Below are 15,183 nucleotides of genomic sequence, written 5' to 3' on the forward strand. Positions count from 1 at the left end.
AATTTAAGCCTGAGAAAGAGAATATTCCAGAGTTATGATTTCAGCGACATATTACAATTGCTATACAATTTAAATTTGGAAGCTTCTTATTTGAATTTAATTTGACTTCTTGTAGTCATGTATTTATATTTGAAATTTGTGAACAGTTAAATGCTATTACACATAATTTTCTCTTTAGTTACAAGTAAAGAGAGGCAAAAAAAAAAAAACAATTCTAATGTAAGTTGAATACAAGATTTACAATTCTCCATTTAAAATCCATGCCATATATATGAATTATATATGATGTATGTATGTATTACATATTGGATACATGATATCGAAATAGAACTCTTAGGGTATGCTTCTGCATCTCATTCTCTTCTCCGTTGTGTATTCAGGTGCAGATCTTGCCCTGCTGCCCGCCCTGCAGCTGTTGTTGTTGCTTCTTCTCACGCTCGCGACGTCGCAACTTCTTGCGCCGACGATCGATGACTGCCAAATCGGTCTTGATCGTGTTGTAGGCCTTGCGCAAATCTTGAATCTGTTTGCGCAATATCAGTATGCACTGCTCCGCGCTGAGCGAGGGATCTGTACAAGAAGAGAAGAGGATACATTCAAAAAGGGTTTTTATTTCATTTGTAATTATATATATTTACCCAATTCGACGAGAAAGTTGTATGGACATGGACGCACACCCGATGCATTGACTGTTGTTTGTTGTTGCTGTTGCAGTTGTTGCTGTTGCTGCTGCAATTGTTGTTGTTGTTGTTGCTGCTGCTGTTGTTGCTGTTGCTGCTGCAGTTGTTGTTGCTGCTGCTGTGCTTGTGGCAACAGCTGCTGGCGTGCACTCTGACGTTGTGTGGTCACAATGTTGTCGGAATTATCATCCGTATCGGAGCCAACTGCGGGAAATATTAAATAAATTCAATAATTATTTTTGCAAATTTATATGAATGCATATTAAGCTACAGTTGAACTGCAAATCTTATGACACATAATTTGTTACAAAGCTAATTCTAATTGGATAGATACAGAATTGTTCTTTGTAGAAAGAAATATAAAATGGAACTTAATTGTACAAATTGCAAATGTTGCTTTAAAATTAAATTTCAATAAGAAATGTTCTTTATAGAGGAGTATGACAGTTCTTTGTGGAATCAACTTCTCTTCTGACAATTGAAAAATTGAGATTCAATTCGTAAATGTTTACGCGAGTAGTTTGCGAATAGAAATAAATTGTGAAAGAGAAGTTCGTTATAGCAATTCTTGACTGTAAGTATATTAAGCACATCAATAACTCACCCGTTGTTGTTGTTGTTTTTCGCATGCTATTCAGTTGCTGCCTGCGACGTTTGCCCATCGCATGCAACTCGGCGGCAGCTGCAGCAGCTGTCATCTGTCCCTGTGCCGGGGATTGGGCGTTGGCATCAGATGCCTTATTGCGAGGACGTTTGCGTCTACCGCCCATAGATGTGCTCTCCACCTCGACATACTTCTTGACAAAACGAAGGAGACTGCTGCTGCCGTTCTCCTCGCTGCTGTCATCCTGGCTGCAGGCTGGTGACTCCGGCGAACTGTTGGGCGAGACTGAAGCAGCTGTTGCTGCTGTTGTGGCAGCTGCAGATGCAACTGCAACAGTTGCAGTTGCTGGTTGATTGATGAGAGCCGCGGTCACTGCTCGAGGTGGAGGCGTGTCTGGTGGCAAAGGCGTTATGCCAGATATGCTCAATGTTGTTGCCACAACAGCGGGTGCAAGAGTTGCTGGCACTGTTCCTGCTGCTGCTGCTGCTGTGACGACAACAACGCTGTTGCTTGGCTGCTCATCCTTGCTGCTGTAGTTGGGTGCCGGACTGCCGGGTATGGTCTCCTCGCACAAGAGATTGATGGCCGCTTCATTGTGGGTGGCATCGCTGATCAGTGGACTGCTTGCAGCTGGAGAGACATTCAGAGTGACGGCCGTCTCCTTTGCCGGCTGCAGCACAAATGGTCGGGACAGGGACGCGGATGTGGTTGTCGATGTGCTTGCAATTGTTGTGCTTGTGGCAGCAACGACAGCAGCAACCGCATCGGACAATGTGGGACTCTGTGGTCTGTACAGCAGCAACATGTTGCTATCATCGGGCAATGTTGTTGTTGTTGTCGTTGACGTTGTCAGTTTGGTCTCCGTTTTGGGTGACTGGGCTGGACTGAGACTGCCAGGACTATGACGCAGTGCAACGACAACAGAGACTGGAATCTCTGGCAGCACAATGGGCACACAGCTGGACATGACAGGTGAATTACCCGCTCCCGATCCCGATCCCGCTCCCAATCCCATACCCATTCCCGCTGCAATTGCTGTGCCAGTTCCAGCTCCTGGCATTCTTGGCATTGGCTTCAACGCATTGGGAGCTGGAACTCCCGTCAATTGTTTCAGCTCGAGTTTGACGGACGCACTGCCCGACAGACTGCCGGATGCCTCGGATAGTGGACTCTTGAGCTCGCTAACCAAGCTCGGCTCCTCCGTCATGACATCTTCAATGACCAGACGCTGTTCCGAGTCCGTGCTGTCCATGGACTCATCAGAGAAGCTTGTAGGCGCCGTTGCCGTCACTGGCGGTGTTCCAGCTGTGGATGAGCCAGCCAAGGATTGTCCAGCGACTGGTGTCTTGCGTTGTTGGATCGCACACTCCAGCTTCTGTATGGTTTCACTCAGTTCGCTATTCTTAGCCGACAGCGAGGCGTCCAGAATGGATTTGGTTTCCGGACTGTTGCTGCAACTTGTGCGACGATACAAATCACTGAGGACCGGCAATGTCACGCCTCCTCCGCCCGTTTGAATCTTGAGCGGCTCACTCAACAGCTTCAATGTGTCCAGCTTAAGATTGAGCGAGCTGCCCGGCTCGGACTTGATGTTGCACGAGGAGACGGGGGCGGTGGCGGCGGAAGAAAAGGTGGGGGAGGAGGAGCAGGATTGTTGCTCCTCTTTGCTCTGTTCCATCATCGTGATCGTCATATTGCTGTTGTCACTTGATTGACTCTTGGTTTTGCTTTGCTCCACTTCCTCCTTCTTCTGACTGATAGCTTTGAGCACCTTGTCTGCAATGGAGCTCGGCTTCTGCTCGTATTTCACAGCATCCAAATCAAATGAACCCGCTGTTCCCGCCAGCAATATCTTGACATTCTCTAGCTTCTCCAGTTTGTTGTCCTTGTTCGATTCCCCTGAGCTGTAACCGCTGCCTTCATTCGATGTGCTTAACTCGAAAACGTTGCGAGTTTCCATAAATGGACTGCCAACAACATGTTGTTGTTGCTGTGTGGTCTTGGCCACGCCCATTGCTTGGGGCGGTGTGCTTAGTTTGGGGGAGACGGGCACAGCAATTGCTGGCGTTGCAGCAACAGCTGCCGTTGCCATTGCTGTTATTGCTGGCGGCGTTGCTGGTGTTGCAGGTGTGGAGGAGGGTGTTGTTGGTGGCTGCAATGCATCCGTCAATGCTCTCGTTGTTTCCTGCACCGTTTGTGCCAGTTCCTCATTGAGGGCTGTTATGTTTAGATTAAAACTGGGCGATTTACGCAGCACATCAAAGGGCGTGGCATGTCCCGGTTGCAGCTGTGTGCCAGCAGCAACAACAGTTGTTGTTGCACTTGCAAGTGCAACAGTTGCTGCTGCTGCGACATTTGTTTTTGCTGTGGCTGACGTTGTTTTAATGCTGTTGGGACTAGTTGCTGGCGTGCTTTGGGGCATAGTTGCTGCCGCCAGCTGTTGTTGTTGCTGCTGCTGTTCGAGTTTCTGCAGCTTTGGCTTGTCTGTGCTTTCTTTCAATGGGGAACCACGTTTCTTGGCCTTGCCTGTAGCTGCAACAGCAGATGTTGTTGCTGCTGTGGCACCAAGAGCAACAGCTGTGCTTGCAGCTGCAACAGTTGCTGCTGCTGCCGCTGCTGCTGTTGCATAGCCACGTTGTTGCTCATGCTTCTCTTTTAATGCCTGTTTACGTGCCACAACAGGAGTAACAATGGTGCCACCAGCTGGCATGTTGCTGTTGTTACTAGTGCTGCTGCTGCTGGGTGTTGTTGGCGTCGCTGTGGCTATAACTGTTGCGCCTCCACAGCTCATGGCTGCCATGGGTGAGATGCGTTTCTCAAATTCAAATGGTTCCGTGTCCTTAAACTCGTAAATATCAGAGGACAGCAACTTGATGCCGCTGGCAATGTTGCTGACAACACTGCTGCTGCTATATTTGCTATTGCTTTCCTTGGCAACAGTTGCTGTTGCTGTGGCTGCTGCTGCCGCAGCTGCAGCTGTTGATGTTCCACTGCTTATCTCCAATTTGCTCATGTCTGGCAGAGATCGTGTCGCCGAGGAGCTGCTCATGCTCACCGTCGTAATGGCGGAGTTGTTGCTGCTGGAGCAGAAGGAGCTGGATGAGGAACTGGAATTCGACGGCGAACAGGCAGCTGGCAATTCCACCTTTAATGTTGCCGTCTCCTTGTGCAACACGGGCTCCACAAACTTTTTGCTTGCCTCCGATGTGGCAGCTGACTGTTGCTGCTGTTGTTGCTGCTTCTTGAGCAGTTCCAATTTCTTGGCGGGCATCAGGATTGTTGCTGCTGCTGCGCCTGCAATAGCTGTTGTGGCTGTTGTTGCTGCTCCTTCGTTTTTCTTGAGCAATGTCAGTGGCTTCTCCACAATCACCGAGGTGCACTTGCCACTGCTTGTTGCAATGTTGCTGCTGCTGTTGCTGCCGAAACGTGCTGGTGCAATTAAAGTTGTTGTTGCCATTGTTGTTGTTGCTGCTGCTGCTGTTGTTGGCTTTGTATTTAGCAGCTCCTCTTTGGGCTCTGTCTTAAATATTTTGCGTTCCTCACCAGCTGATGTGTCCTGCTTCAATTGCAACTGTTCCGTCTCCTTTTTGATGCTTCTTGTTGTTGTCTCCACCGACAGCTCTGCAGTTGCCGCTGTTCCTGCTGTTGCAGTTGCAGTTGCAGCTGTCTTGACTTTATCTACATTTAATTTGTTTGCTTTCTCGCTGCTCGTTTGCTTGCTGCGATATACAATCTTCTCGGATGACTGCGAATCCTCCTCATCCATATACGAATCCGTCTCGGATGATTGCTCTGTGGAGCTGCCGCCAGTTTTAACTCTCAGCTCCTGCTTCACGTGTGTCTCACTTGTTGATTCACTTTTGATGGCATTCGCATCTTTGCGTTCGTGCAACTGTGGTTGAAATCCTTTCAACTCCAAACGTATTTCGCTGAGATCATAATCCCGCCCCTTGGCGGCGGCAGCGGCACTAGTTGCTCCTGCAGCTGCTGTTCCTCCTACAGCAGTGGCACCAATGGCACCTCCAGTTGCAGCAGTTGCTGCTCCGCTGCTTAGCGCACGATTACCGGCACGTTGTCGTTGTCCTGGCGTCGCATGTTGCTGCTGTGTTGTTGCTGCTGCTTGCTTGTTGGGCGGCTGGCATTGTGTTTGCTCCTCATCCTCATCATCGTCGCTCTCCTCGCTGCCACTGGCACGTGCCAGCCTAACGGCAGCAGCGGCAGCGGCAGCAGCAGCAGCAGCTTTCTTGCCACTTGCAGTTGCAACTGTTGCTGAAGTGCTTGCAGCTGAGGTTGTTGCTGCCTTTGTTTTGCCAAAGTTGCCCTGTTGCTGCTGCTGCTGCTGCTCCTTTGCACTGATACGTTTGGGACGACGCACTGGCTCATCGGAATCCGTATCCGTATCGCTGCCCATGGAAGCATCCGAAACATTTGCCGACACGGACGCCGAGGCTGAGATGCGACGCGACTGATTGTTGTTGCTGTTGCCGCTGCTGTTGTTGCTGCTGCTGTGCTGATGTGTTGGCAACGTGCGTGTCGGACGCTTCTGTTTGAGTTGTGTTTGTGAGGCAGCTGGCGATTTGGTGCGACTTGAATTGGATGCCACCGATGAAGGTGTCGTTGAACGTGGCGGCATTGAGTCACTGCGTCCGCGTCCACGTTTCCCGCTTGCCAATCCAGTTGCTGTTGTTGTGCCAGCTGCAGCGGCTGCCGTAGTTGTTGTTGTGGTTGTGTTGCCGGCAGTTTTGCTCCCGCCTTGCAACGCACTACCTAGTGACTGTTGTTGTTGTTGTTCTCCTCCAGCTGCTGCTGCTCCTCCTCCTGCTCCGGCTGCTTTGCCTTCCTTTAGTGAGAAGTTGCCACCGCTTGTGGCAACATTACCACCACCATTGTTGCTGTTGTTGCCACCAGCAACAGCAGCAGTAGCAGATGCTGTTGAGGTTGGTGCCCCGCCGCTGTTGGCGCTGCTCGTGCTGATGGTGCGCGTCTTCTGCTTGGATCCCTTGGTCAGGTTCTCGGCAATGCGCTCGCGTGGCACCCACTCGTCATAGCGATTATTCCAGCCGGTGTAATGCACCAGATACATGGGCACGCCACGCTGCACGCCAATCTCGATGACCTTCGCCTCGTAGGTGCTGCCATGGGAGCTCGGTGATTTCTTTTCGTGGTAATTCACCTTCAGTTTGTCACCGATACCCACTACAAAATCTCCCGTGTCGATTTTCTCAACCGTTATTTCGTCCTTTTTGCGTTTGCCGCGTTTCTCATCGCTTTTATCCACTTGTTTGCGCTGTTGGTGCTTCTCCTTCTTCGTTGTTGCTGCTGTCGTAGTTCCTCCTCCACTTGTTCCCCCTCCTGCTGATGCACTTGCAGTTGTTGCTGCTGCACCTGCTGTTGTTGTTGCTGTAGCTGTCGATGTTGTTGTTGCTGCTGCTACAGACGCTGCATGGGTTAGAGAAAGACAAATATATATATTAAACGATTTGCTAAATATGTATATTGTTGCTATTTCTGTCTATTTCACGAATGCATTTACATCGAGGGTATTCCCTTAAACTCATCGATTTTCGCACAGGTTAAGAATTCCTGAATAATGTTTTTTAAACAAATTACAGTCGCTGGACTCTAAATTTTTTGCAGTATTAACAAGTTTTAAATCTTTGATTTAAGGGTTTTTTTTTTAATTTTTCCCCTACTAAAATTATTTAAAAAATTAGTCACATATTGTATCTTTATGGTTAACTAATTTCTAAGAAGAAAAGTCAAACTCGGCCGTACTCTTAAATATAACATTATTAAAGACACTGTAAATATATATTTTTAAAGATTAAGTGAAATAAGTTTGAATTTGAGAGTTTTGAAATCGTTGAATTTCAGTGTATGTACATAATTATTCGAAATTTATTTATCAATTTATATTATTATGCAAAGTATTTTTTCTAGGGAGTATCCCACATGCTCAGCAAAACAGGGTCGTATGCTGTCTCCCTGCTAACAGATACTATGTCGATAACGCAACCAAACTATCGATAGGTGTGAGTGAGCGTTTGCCGGTGGGACAAGCGAAGTAAAAAGCGAAAACAAAACAAGCGAACAGAAGATTTTAGCACACGCCGGTAATATTAAACAGAGATTACAAGAGGCAGCGGTGGATAGAAGAGGTGAGGAGAGGAGAGAAAGAGAAAACCGTCGGAGATTAAAACGAAATAAAACGAAATTGAAATCGTTTATTAGCGCTTATCAAGAGTTCAAACTCAATTCAGTTCAATTTGGAGGCCGGTGCTGAATTAAAAAACAAATATTAAAAAAAGAAAAACAAACAGAAGAAGAAGAGGAAATAAACTGTGTCTCGCTCACCCGCACACACCCATATGAGAGACACAGTCGCTTCGTCCAGATAATGCAGCGGACGACAACAACGAAGGCAGCGCAAAGAAAACGGGATTAATTTCATAGCTTCAAGTTGATGTGACAAGAGTCACACTTATATAATCATGCGACTAAGACTCGTGAGCACAGTGAGCAGACAATTGCAACGTCATCGTTGGTTTGCCACAAGTGCCACACAACATGGACACGAACAGCACAACAACAACAACAATAACAAGGAGCAAGGAGAAACGCGAGGAAAACGTTTCAATAATGGCATCGTTTATGGTGCTGCAACAATCGGTGGCATTGCAGCTGGGATTCTGCTCTTTAATGAGCTGGATAAGCAACGTAATCCCTCATCCTCCTCCTCGCCAGTTGTCGTTCACGCCCAAGCGGATGCGGATGAGGAAACCAAGGCGCGACTCTGGCACAGCACAAAGCGTGAGGATTTGCCCACGTACAGTGCAGACGATGTGGGCAAGCACAATAATCCGGAGGCGGGCATTTGGATAACATACGGTGTGGGTGTCTATGATGTAACGGAATTTGCACCTAATCATCCTGGCGGTGATAAGATCATGATGGCGGCGGGCAGTGCCATTGATCCCTTTTGGTCCATCTTTCAGCAGCACAATACGCTGGAGGTGTTGGAGCTGCTCGAGGGATTTCGCATTGGTAATCTCAATCGGAGCGATGTCGCTGTTGTGGATGAGAAGGATTCGCCGTGGTCACAGGAACCCAAGCGACATGCCCTGCTCAAGCCAGCCAGCGAGAGACCCTTCAATGCGGAACCACCAATTGGTCTGCTTCCGGATCATTTCCTAACGCCCAATGAATTATTTTATGTGAGAAATCATTTGCCAGTGCCGACACTGCAACCAGATGAATATGAGCTTGAACTGGAGGTCGAATCGGGCGATGGCAAGCCGCAGCACAAACTAACGCTGGAGGAGATCAAGGCATTGCCCAAGCACTCTGTCACCGCGGCCATCATGTGCGGTGGCAATCGAAGATCTGAAATGACGCGGGTCAAGCCGGTCAAGGGTGAGTCAACAAAGTCAGTTGGCATGCATGGGATGCATCACTAATCTCTGCACTTGTAGGTCTCTCCTGGGGAGCTGGTGCTGTGGGCAATGCCAAATGGTCGGGAGCACGACTCTGCGATGTGTTGCAGGCCATGGGCGTCCAACCAAGTGAGAAATTGCATGTTATATTCGAGGGCGCCGATTTGGATCCGACATCACATCCGTATGGCGCCTCGATACCACTATCCAAGGCCATGGATCCACGTGGCGATGTTCTGCTCGCCTACGAGATGAACAATGAGCCATTGAGCCGGGATCATGGCTATCCAATCCGTGTGATTGTGCCCGGCACTGTTGGTGCACGCAATGTCAAATGGTTGACCCGCATCATTGTTGCAGATCATGAATCCGATTCCCATTGGCAGCAGAATGATTACAAGGGATTCAGTCCCAGCACCGATTGGGATACTGTTGATTTTAGCAAATCTCTAGCCATACAATCGATGCCCGTCACATCGGCCATCTGCACACCGATGCCAGAGGAGCACGTCAAGGTCGATGAAGAGGGTTGCATTACGGCGCGTGGTTACGCCTGGAGCGGAGGCGGACGACGTATTGTCCGTGTCGATCTGACCAGCGACGGTGGAAAGACGTGGCACGTTGCCGAGCTCGAGCAGGAAGATCTGCCCGATGGAAGACACTATGGCTGGTCCTTATGGACAGCACGTTTGCCGATCACATCCGATCAGAAGAATGCCCAGCACATTGAGATTTGGGCCAAGGCCGTCGATTCCGCTTACAATGTGCAGCCAGAGGCATTTGAGCACATTTGGAATCTACGTGGTGTTCTGGCCAATGCCTATCATAAGGTCAAAGTGAAGCTTATCTAATCTGATCGATCAATTGCAAATGTGACGCTATCTTATCTTCTCGATATATGCATATGTAAATCTTTATATCGATCATATCGCAGCTTTTTACATAAAATTTGTATATATAAATATTAACACTTCTATATTGATATACTATAATCAGAAAGAACCAAGAGGCAATTTTCGTAACTTTGAAATGATCGATAACACTAGGCAACAGCCAAAAAATACAAGAACCAAATTCGCTTTTTTATATAGACTTGGGGGCCCATATGACGACAAACATTTTTTTTTTGTTTAGAATTTTTCAATAATCAGGCTTTTTTTCGTACCTTGTTTTTAGAGGTGCGCCCACATTTGTCATCATAACTTGAGAATGACAGAGCCGATTTTCAAAAGCTTTACTTTTCCTGAAAGCTTATGAATATATCTTTAATAATACAAAGTTTAAGATTTAAACCAGTAGTTTAAGAGACATACATTTTCGAATTAAGAAAATGATGATATTTTGTTTAGATTTTTGTGTATAGGCATGTTTTTGTCGACTTTGATGACTTCCTGACTATCAGTATGAAAATTTGTTGTGATTTTTGAGATATCTTAACCAATCTAACAATATCAATTTCTTGTTATTTTACACATTTTGACCATATTTGGTTGAAATCGGTCTACTATATCATATACGCAAATGAAATACAAAAGAAAATGTAATACATTTTTTTTTTCGACTTTTCCTCGAATTTTAAAGTAAAAAAGCTAATGAAAAAGCTTAAGAAAAATTATAATTTTCTTAATTCGAAAATTTATGCTTCTTAAAATACTGGTTTAAATCTTAAATCTTCGTACTAATGAATTATAGATATTTTAATTAGCTTTCAGAAAAAAAAACTTTTGAAAATCGGTTTTTGGCATTCTCGAGTAATGATGACAAATATGGGCGCACATCTGAAAAATTGTAATAAAAAAGGCCAAATTTTTAAAAATTCTAAAAAATAAAAAAATGTTTTTCGTCATATAACCTATCCAAAAAAAGTGGGTGTGGTTCTTGTAATAGCCAAAAAGTTTAAATTTGTTGCCTAGTGTAATCGATAAATGAAATTATTTGAATTCGGAATTTGGGACAGTAAATAGAAAAAGTTCAGAATTTGATGGGAAAAGGACGAAACTTATGACATAGTAAAATAAAAAAAGGTTAAGGGAAAAAGAAGATATCTTATAAAGTAACTTCTTGTACAATGGTGGGCATAACTCAAAGGAATTTTTTCTGAGAAGCGATTGAGAATATGGACTTTTCTTTATCCTATGATGATTTCGAATTTAGAAAGAAAATTATCTTGTAAGGATTGGTCATGATTTTAACTGGAACAAAGATTAGCCGGATCCAACAGCTGCCTAAGAGCTGGACTAACTAGAAATAGGAATGAATGCGGATTGGTAATCAGCTAAACTCCTAGGTATAACCCATTCGCAACTCGATGTGTCTGATATATTCTTAGAATAGCCCTCTTGGTTTAAGTCTTGGTCTCTATTAATAAGATTGTCTGGAGACAGTTAACTTGTCCACTTACCCGTTGTTGGTGATGCATCCCGACTTCGTTGCGTTTCCGATGCCGATGCCAAGGACGCTTTGATGGATGCATTGCTTCCAGCGGCGCTGGCGCTGGGTTCCTTGTCGATGCTTTTTCTTGTGACAGCTGCCGCCTTAATCTTCGACAGGGGCACATCCGCCTCGGCATCCTTGCTGCTCGCGGAAGTTGCCGCAGCTGAAGATGCAGCTGCAGTTGCTGTTGCCGCAGCAGCTGTTGCAGTTGCTGCTGCTGATGTTGTTGCCGCATTGCTGCTGACATTGGCAGCCGTTGCAGCTGCCGGTGCTGCTGTTGTTGCTGCTGTTGTACTGGATTTCTCTGCAGATTTCTCTTCATATTTCTCGACAAGACTTTTGACTTTGCCACTGCCACTGGCGGCAGATGCTTTGCGTTGTTTCTTCACCGGCTCCACGACGACACTCGATTCGCTTGTGTTTTCCGATTCCTCGGCTGCTGACTGCGAGGCTCTTGAGGCGGCTCTAAGGGGCGTGGCAGCTGTTGCATTGCCGCCGCCGCTGCTGTGGGCGGCAGTCGAAGTGGTTGCTGCTGCTGCTGCAGTGGAGGAGGCAGCATTGCTGCTGCTGGCAATGGCAGCAGCTGCTTGATTAGCCACTGCCAATTTGCTAGTTTCCAGTTTAGTGGTGTCCGCGGGTTTGGGAGACGCCACCGAATTGGCACGCACAAGGCTGCGTCCCTTGCTGCGATTCGAGTTGCGTGACGGCATCAACATGGAGCAACCAAGTTTGCGATGGAAATCGCCATAAGGTTGCAGAAACTTCTTATATGCCTGCTTCACTAGATTCATGACGGACAATGTGCACGGCGTAAATCCCAATCGCATGGCAATAAGTTTCCACTGATTCTTGGCGGTGACACGATTGTAGCCACCACGTTTCTGCACAGCACGGAACAGACGATAGAGATCCACGTCGCGGCTCTGTATCGATGGCACCTTATTCAATGGCGTACCACGATCATCCATATATTTATACAATTGCGCCACAAACAAATCCTTCTCCTCGTGCGGCTCATCATCGGATGAATCCGAATCGATTTCACCCTCATCATCGCTTGTTAAATTTGATAAGCCAAACAGCGAATCCCGATCCCAATGAGCGGGCAAAACGCTTCCATCGAGAAATTCAATGGCGGCAAGAACGGCGGGTCCATCCTGTTTGGTTGCCATTTCGCGTGTGAACTCGTTGGCCTCCTTCTTGGGCACCGTGTAGTAGCGTCCATCCTTGAACGAACGCACCAGATACTCGTCCTTGACTCGTATGCGCACAGTTGCCTGCAAAATGTTCATTTTCAATTAAAAGTAGTAACCATATAGTGAAGTTACCGACTAAAAGATACCCGTCACTTAGTACATGTATATTGTATCTATGAATTTAAATAGTTTGCCTTAAAACAGTCCTAACTATTGTTTAACTTATCCGATCTTCATGCGATTACCACAATTAAAAAGAGTATTCTATCTTAAGAATTTTGGACTGAAGTTAACACTATGAAAGTACTATAAAATCTGTAGGAATACTACGCGCCTGTTCACCGAATTTGGAGTCGCTAGCTCTTATGATTGCTAAGATACACTTATTTGTTGAATTAAATCTGTGTGCGCAATTTAGTTATACTAGCTCTAATAGTTACAAGGTATAGGTGTTGTTACGGACATAGCTATAACGACTCGAAAGATCAAAAATAAATGTTACATACATTGCAGTGAATACAGTATACTCAATTTACTCTACGAATAAGTGGTATAATTACCCCAATTACTTAAATTCAATTGGAATCAGCAGGAGTTGGTAGCTTGAACTTACTTGTTTGCTCACTTGTGCCGTGGGCGCCACAACGAGAGCTGGGAACCATTTCTCTTTATCCTTTTTCTTCGATTCCGTTTCCACGCAGACGACCTTGCCAATGTTCTCCTCCTTCTCGTTAACCACCTCCTTGGCATCGCTCTCGTCATCATCATCGGAGCTGCCATCGTTCAGTTGACCGCGACGACGTCCACGTCGCCCGCCAACGACGGGATTACCAAAATGCTCTGGATGTGTTAACGGTAATTGATCCAATGTCTCGCTCTCATTGAAATGCCTGCCACTTTTCAGACATAGAGCCGTGCGTCGCAATGTTGTAATGTCGCCATCATCGAATACGACCGTGTATTGGGAGCAATCCTGTATCTTTGTTATGGTCGCCTCAACGTTCTCCTTGCGATCCGGATGACGCACCTCTACGATGGCGCCAACACGCAGCTGACCTGGTGCCGCCTTTATTGCATCATCGGAGACAATGCCCGATCCGAGTCCCTGTTTGTAGGCGACCTTCACTTTGATGTTTCGCACCACTTTGCTGACTTTGGCCTCGCAGAAGGCGCCCTTGTATTTGGCGCTCACCTCGGTGCCCACGGGCAACGATGGCGGATCGTCCACTTGCTGCAAACCACCCCAAACGTACAGTTAGTATATGAGCTTCAATTGAATTCAATTGCTATTACGAATAACAAACACTCACCTGCATTTTATATTGTGAATAACGTTCGCTATTTGTAGAACTGAATACCAACGCCACTTTTTTCTACTATCAAAAGTGGCTGCTCATTTTCACTTTGATTGTTTATGTTTATGTTGACTTGGACTGGATGCACTCCAAAAACCTCCACCTCCTCGGGGGCAGTCTTCTGCCAGCGACACGGATTGCCGCGTTGCGTGTTCGTATTGGCTTTTTCTTTATCCTTATTTATGCTGCTTTTACTGTTGCACGGCTCATCCGCAGTGCTTCAGTTATTCCAGACAATTTAATCTGGTTTTGTTGCTGCCCTTTTATGTTTTTAACGCAAATCAAAGTGAAATTTTCGTCCCTTGCTTTTGCGTTGTTTAGCGTCTTTGCTGTGGTAGTCTAGACGTTGCCACCTCGTAGAAAAAAGTTGCCGTTTATTTGAACGTTGCCAGACCGAGAAAACTGATCTAGATCATTTTTCGTTTCAATGCCATTTTTGTTAAGATTAGTGGAATTCCTGAAACACATTCGGATTTGGTTTCGTTACAGATTTGTATTTGTATAGTATGGAACGTGTAGTAACCCTAAGATATTTCACGAAATCAAGTCTTAGGCTGATTTCGTTTTGATTTCATTTCGATAATATGTGAGACCGTGCATTTCGATAACATTATTTGGCCACACTTGGTGTTTGTTTACTTTTTGTGGTGATTTTAATATGGAGAATGTTGAAAGTTTCTTGCATTTCAAGAATGGATAATTTAATAAATATATATTATGCAGAATAATTACTAAGGAAATCTGGATATGACAGCTAAGAAAGGGCTTTAAGAATTGAAGCTAATGCACGAAAATAGCTTAAAAACTTTGAACATTCATATCGAAAAGCACGGTCTCACATATTATCGAAATGAAATCAAAACGAAATCAGCCGAAGAACAGATTTCGTGAAATCTCTTACGGTTACCATACATTCCGCCATTTTGTTTGGCTGCCCTACACATTTTGAGTGGAGCAGATGTGAACAGCTTGATCGGCGAAATCAAATCTGTATCGAAACCAAATCCGAATCTGTTCAGGAGTACTACCAATATTGCATATTGAATCGAATTTCGGATTTTGTTTAGAATTAAGTTTGCAACTTCTCTGTCTGACAAGCGACAGGCTTCCAACATTCATACAATCATTCACCTTTATTTTATATAACTCCGAATTCAAAAATGTAATAAAATTAAGAGATAATTGCAAAATTGTTGCTTTATAAACTAAATATAAGTTCATATTTGAATTGTGAGCTGGCCTTTGTAATCCGTGGAGCCGGCGTTGATCAGATCGCTCATATTAGGTTCATAATTGAACTTAATGAGTGAGCTTATTCAGAAAATAGAACTAGAATTCCTCTATTTTACGAATAATCCCGCCACACTGAAAAATTTTTTTTTACCAAACAGTGGCAGCTCCACACTAAATTTTCACTCAATTGGCTGCTTTTAACTTCCACTCAATGATTGAGTGTAGATGTATGGCAACTGTTGCGCGCGC

At 45.5% G+C, this 15,183-nt stretch overlaps 2 protein-coding genes across 3 annotated transcripts; one reads left to right on the top strand and one right to left on the bottom strand.

Moving 5' to 3' along the window:
• Window positions 1–153: 153 nt before the first annotated feature.
• On the bottom strand, window positions 154–14,078 carry LOC117783165 (pneumococcal serine-rich repeat protein). The gene is made up of 6 exons (XM_034620429.1): window positions 13,657–14,078; window positions 12,960–13,577; window positions 11,119–12,427; window positions 1,285–6,723; window positions 639–884; window positions 154–570 (listed from the first exon to the last, which is right to left on the bottom strand). The coding sequence occupies exons 1-6, from the start codon at window positions 13,660–13,662 to the stop codon at window positions 377–379; spliced, it is 7,812 nt and encodes a 2,603-aa protein (XP_034476320.1). The 5' UTR covers window positions 13,663–14,078; the 3' UTR covers window positions 154–376.
• Window positions 7,313–9,685, top strand: LOC117783189 (probable sulfite oxidase, mitochondrial). 2 transcript variants are annotated; one of them, XM_034620468.1, is made up of 3 exons: window positions 7,313–7,442; window positions 7,516–8,697; window positions 8,757–9,685. In XM_034620468.1, the coding sequence occupies exons 2-3, from the start codon at window positions 7,776–7,778 to the stop codon at window positions 9,566–9,568; spliced, it is 1,734 nt and encodes a 577-aa protein (XP_034476359.1). In that variant the 5' UTR covers window positions 7,313–7,442; window positions 7,516–7,775; the 3' UTR covers window positions 9,569–9,685. The 2 variants fall into 2 exon arrangements, with proteins under 2 accessions (XP_034476359.1, XP_034476351.1); XM_034620460.1 differs by having other exon boundaries at window positions 7,313–8,697.
• Window positions 14,079–15,183: the final 1,105 nt, after the last annotated feature.

This window comes from Drosophila innubila, chromosome X (genome assembly GCF_004354385.1).
Source record: "Drosophila innubila isolate TH190305 chromosome X, UK_Dinn_1.0, whole genome shotgun sequence".
Classification (NCBI taxonomy): domain Eukaryota; kingdom Metazoa; phylum Arthropoda; class Insecta; order Diptera; family Drosophilidae; genus Drosophila; species Drosophila innubila.

Excerpts from the sequence above, each read along its gene's own strand:
- LOC117783189 (XM_034620460.1), top strand. The coding sequence starts at position 7,776 with ATGCGACTAAGACTCGTGAGCACAGTGAGCAGACAATTGCAACGTCAT. Across the intron at positions 8,698-8,756 it reads GCGGGTCAAGCCGGTCAAGG|GTCTCTCCTGGGGAGCTGGT; the intron begins GTGAGTCAACAA and ends CTGCACTTGTAG.
- LOC117783165 (XM_034620429.1), bottom strand. Across the intron at positions 6,724-11,118 it reads GGATGCATCACCAACAACGG|CGTCTGTAGCAGCAGCAACA; the intron begins GTAAGTGGACAA and ends TAACCCATGCAG. Across the intron at positions 885-1,284 it reads AAAAACAACAACAACAACGG|TTGGCTCCGATACGGATGAT; the intron begins GTGAGTTATTGA and ends TATTTCCCGCAG.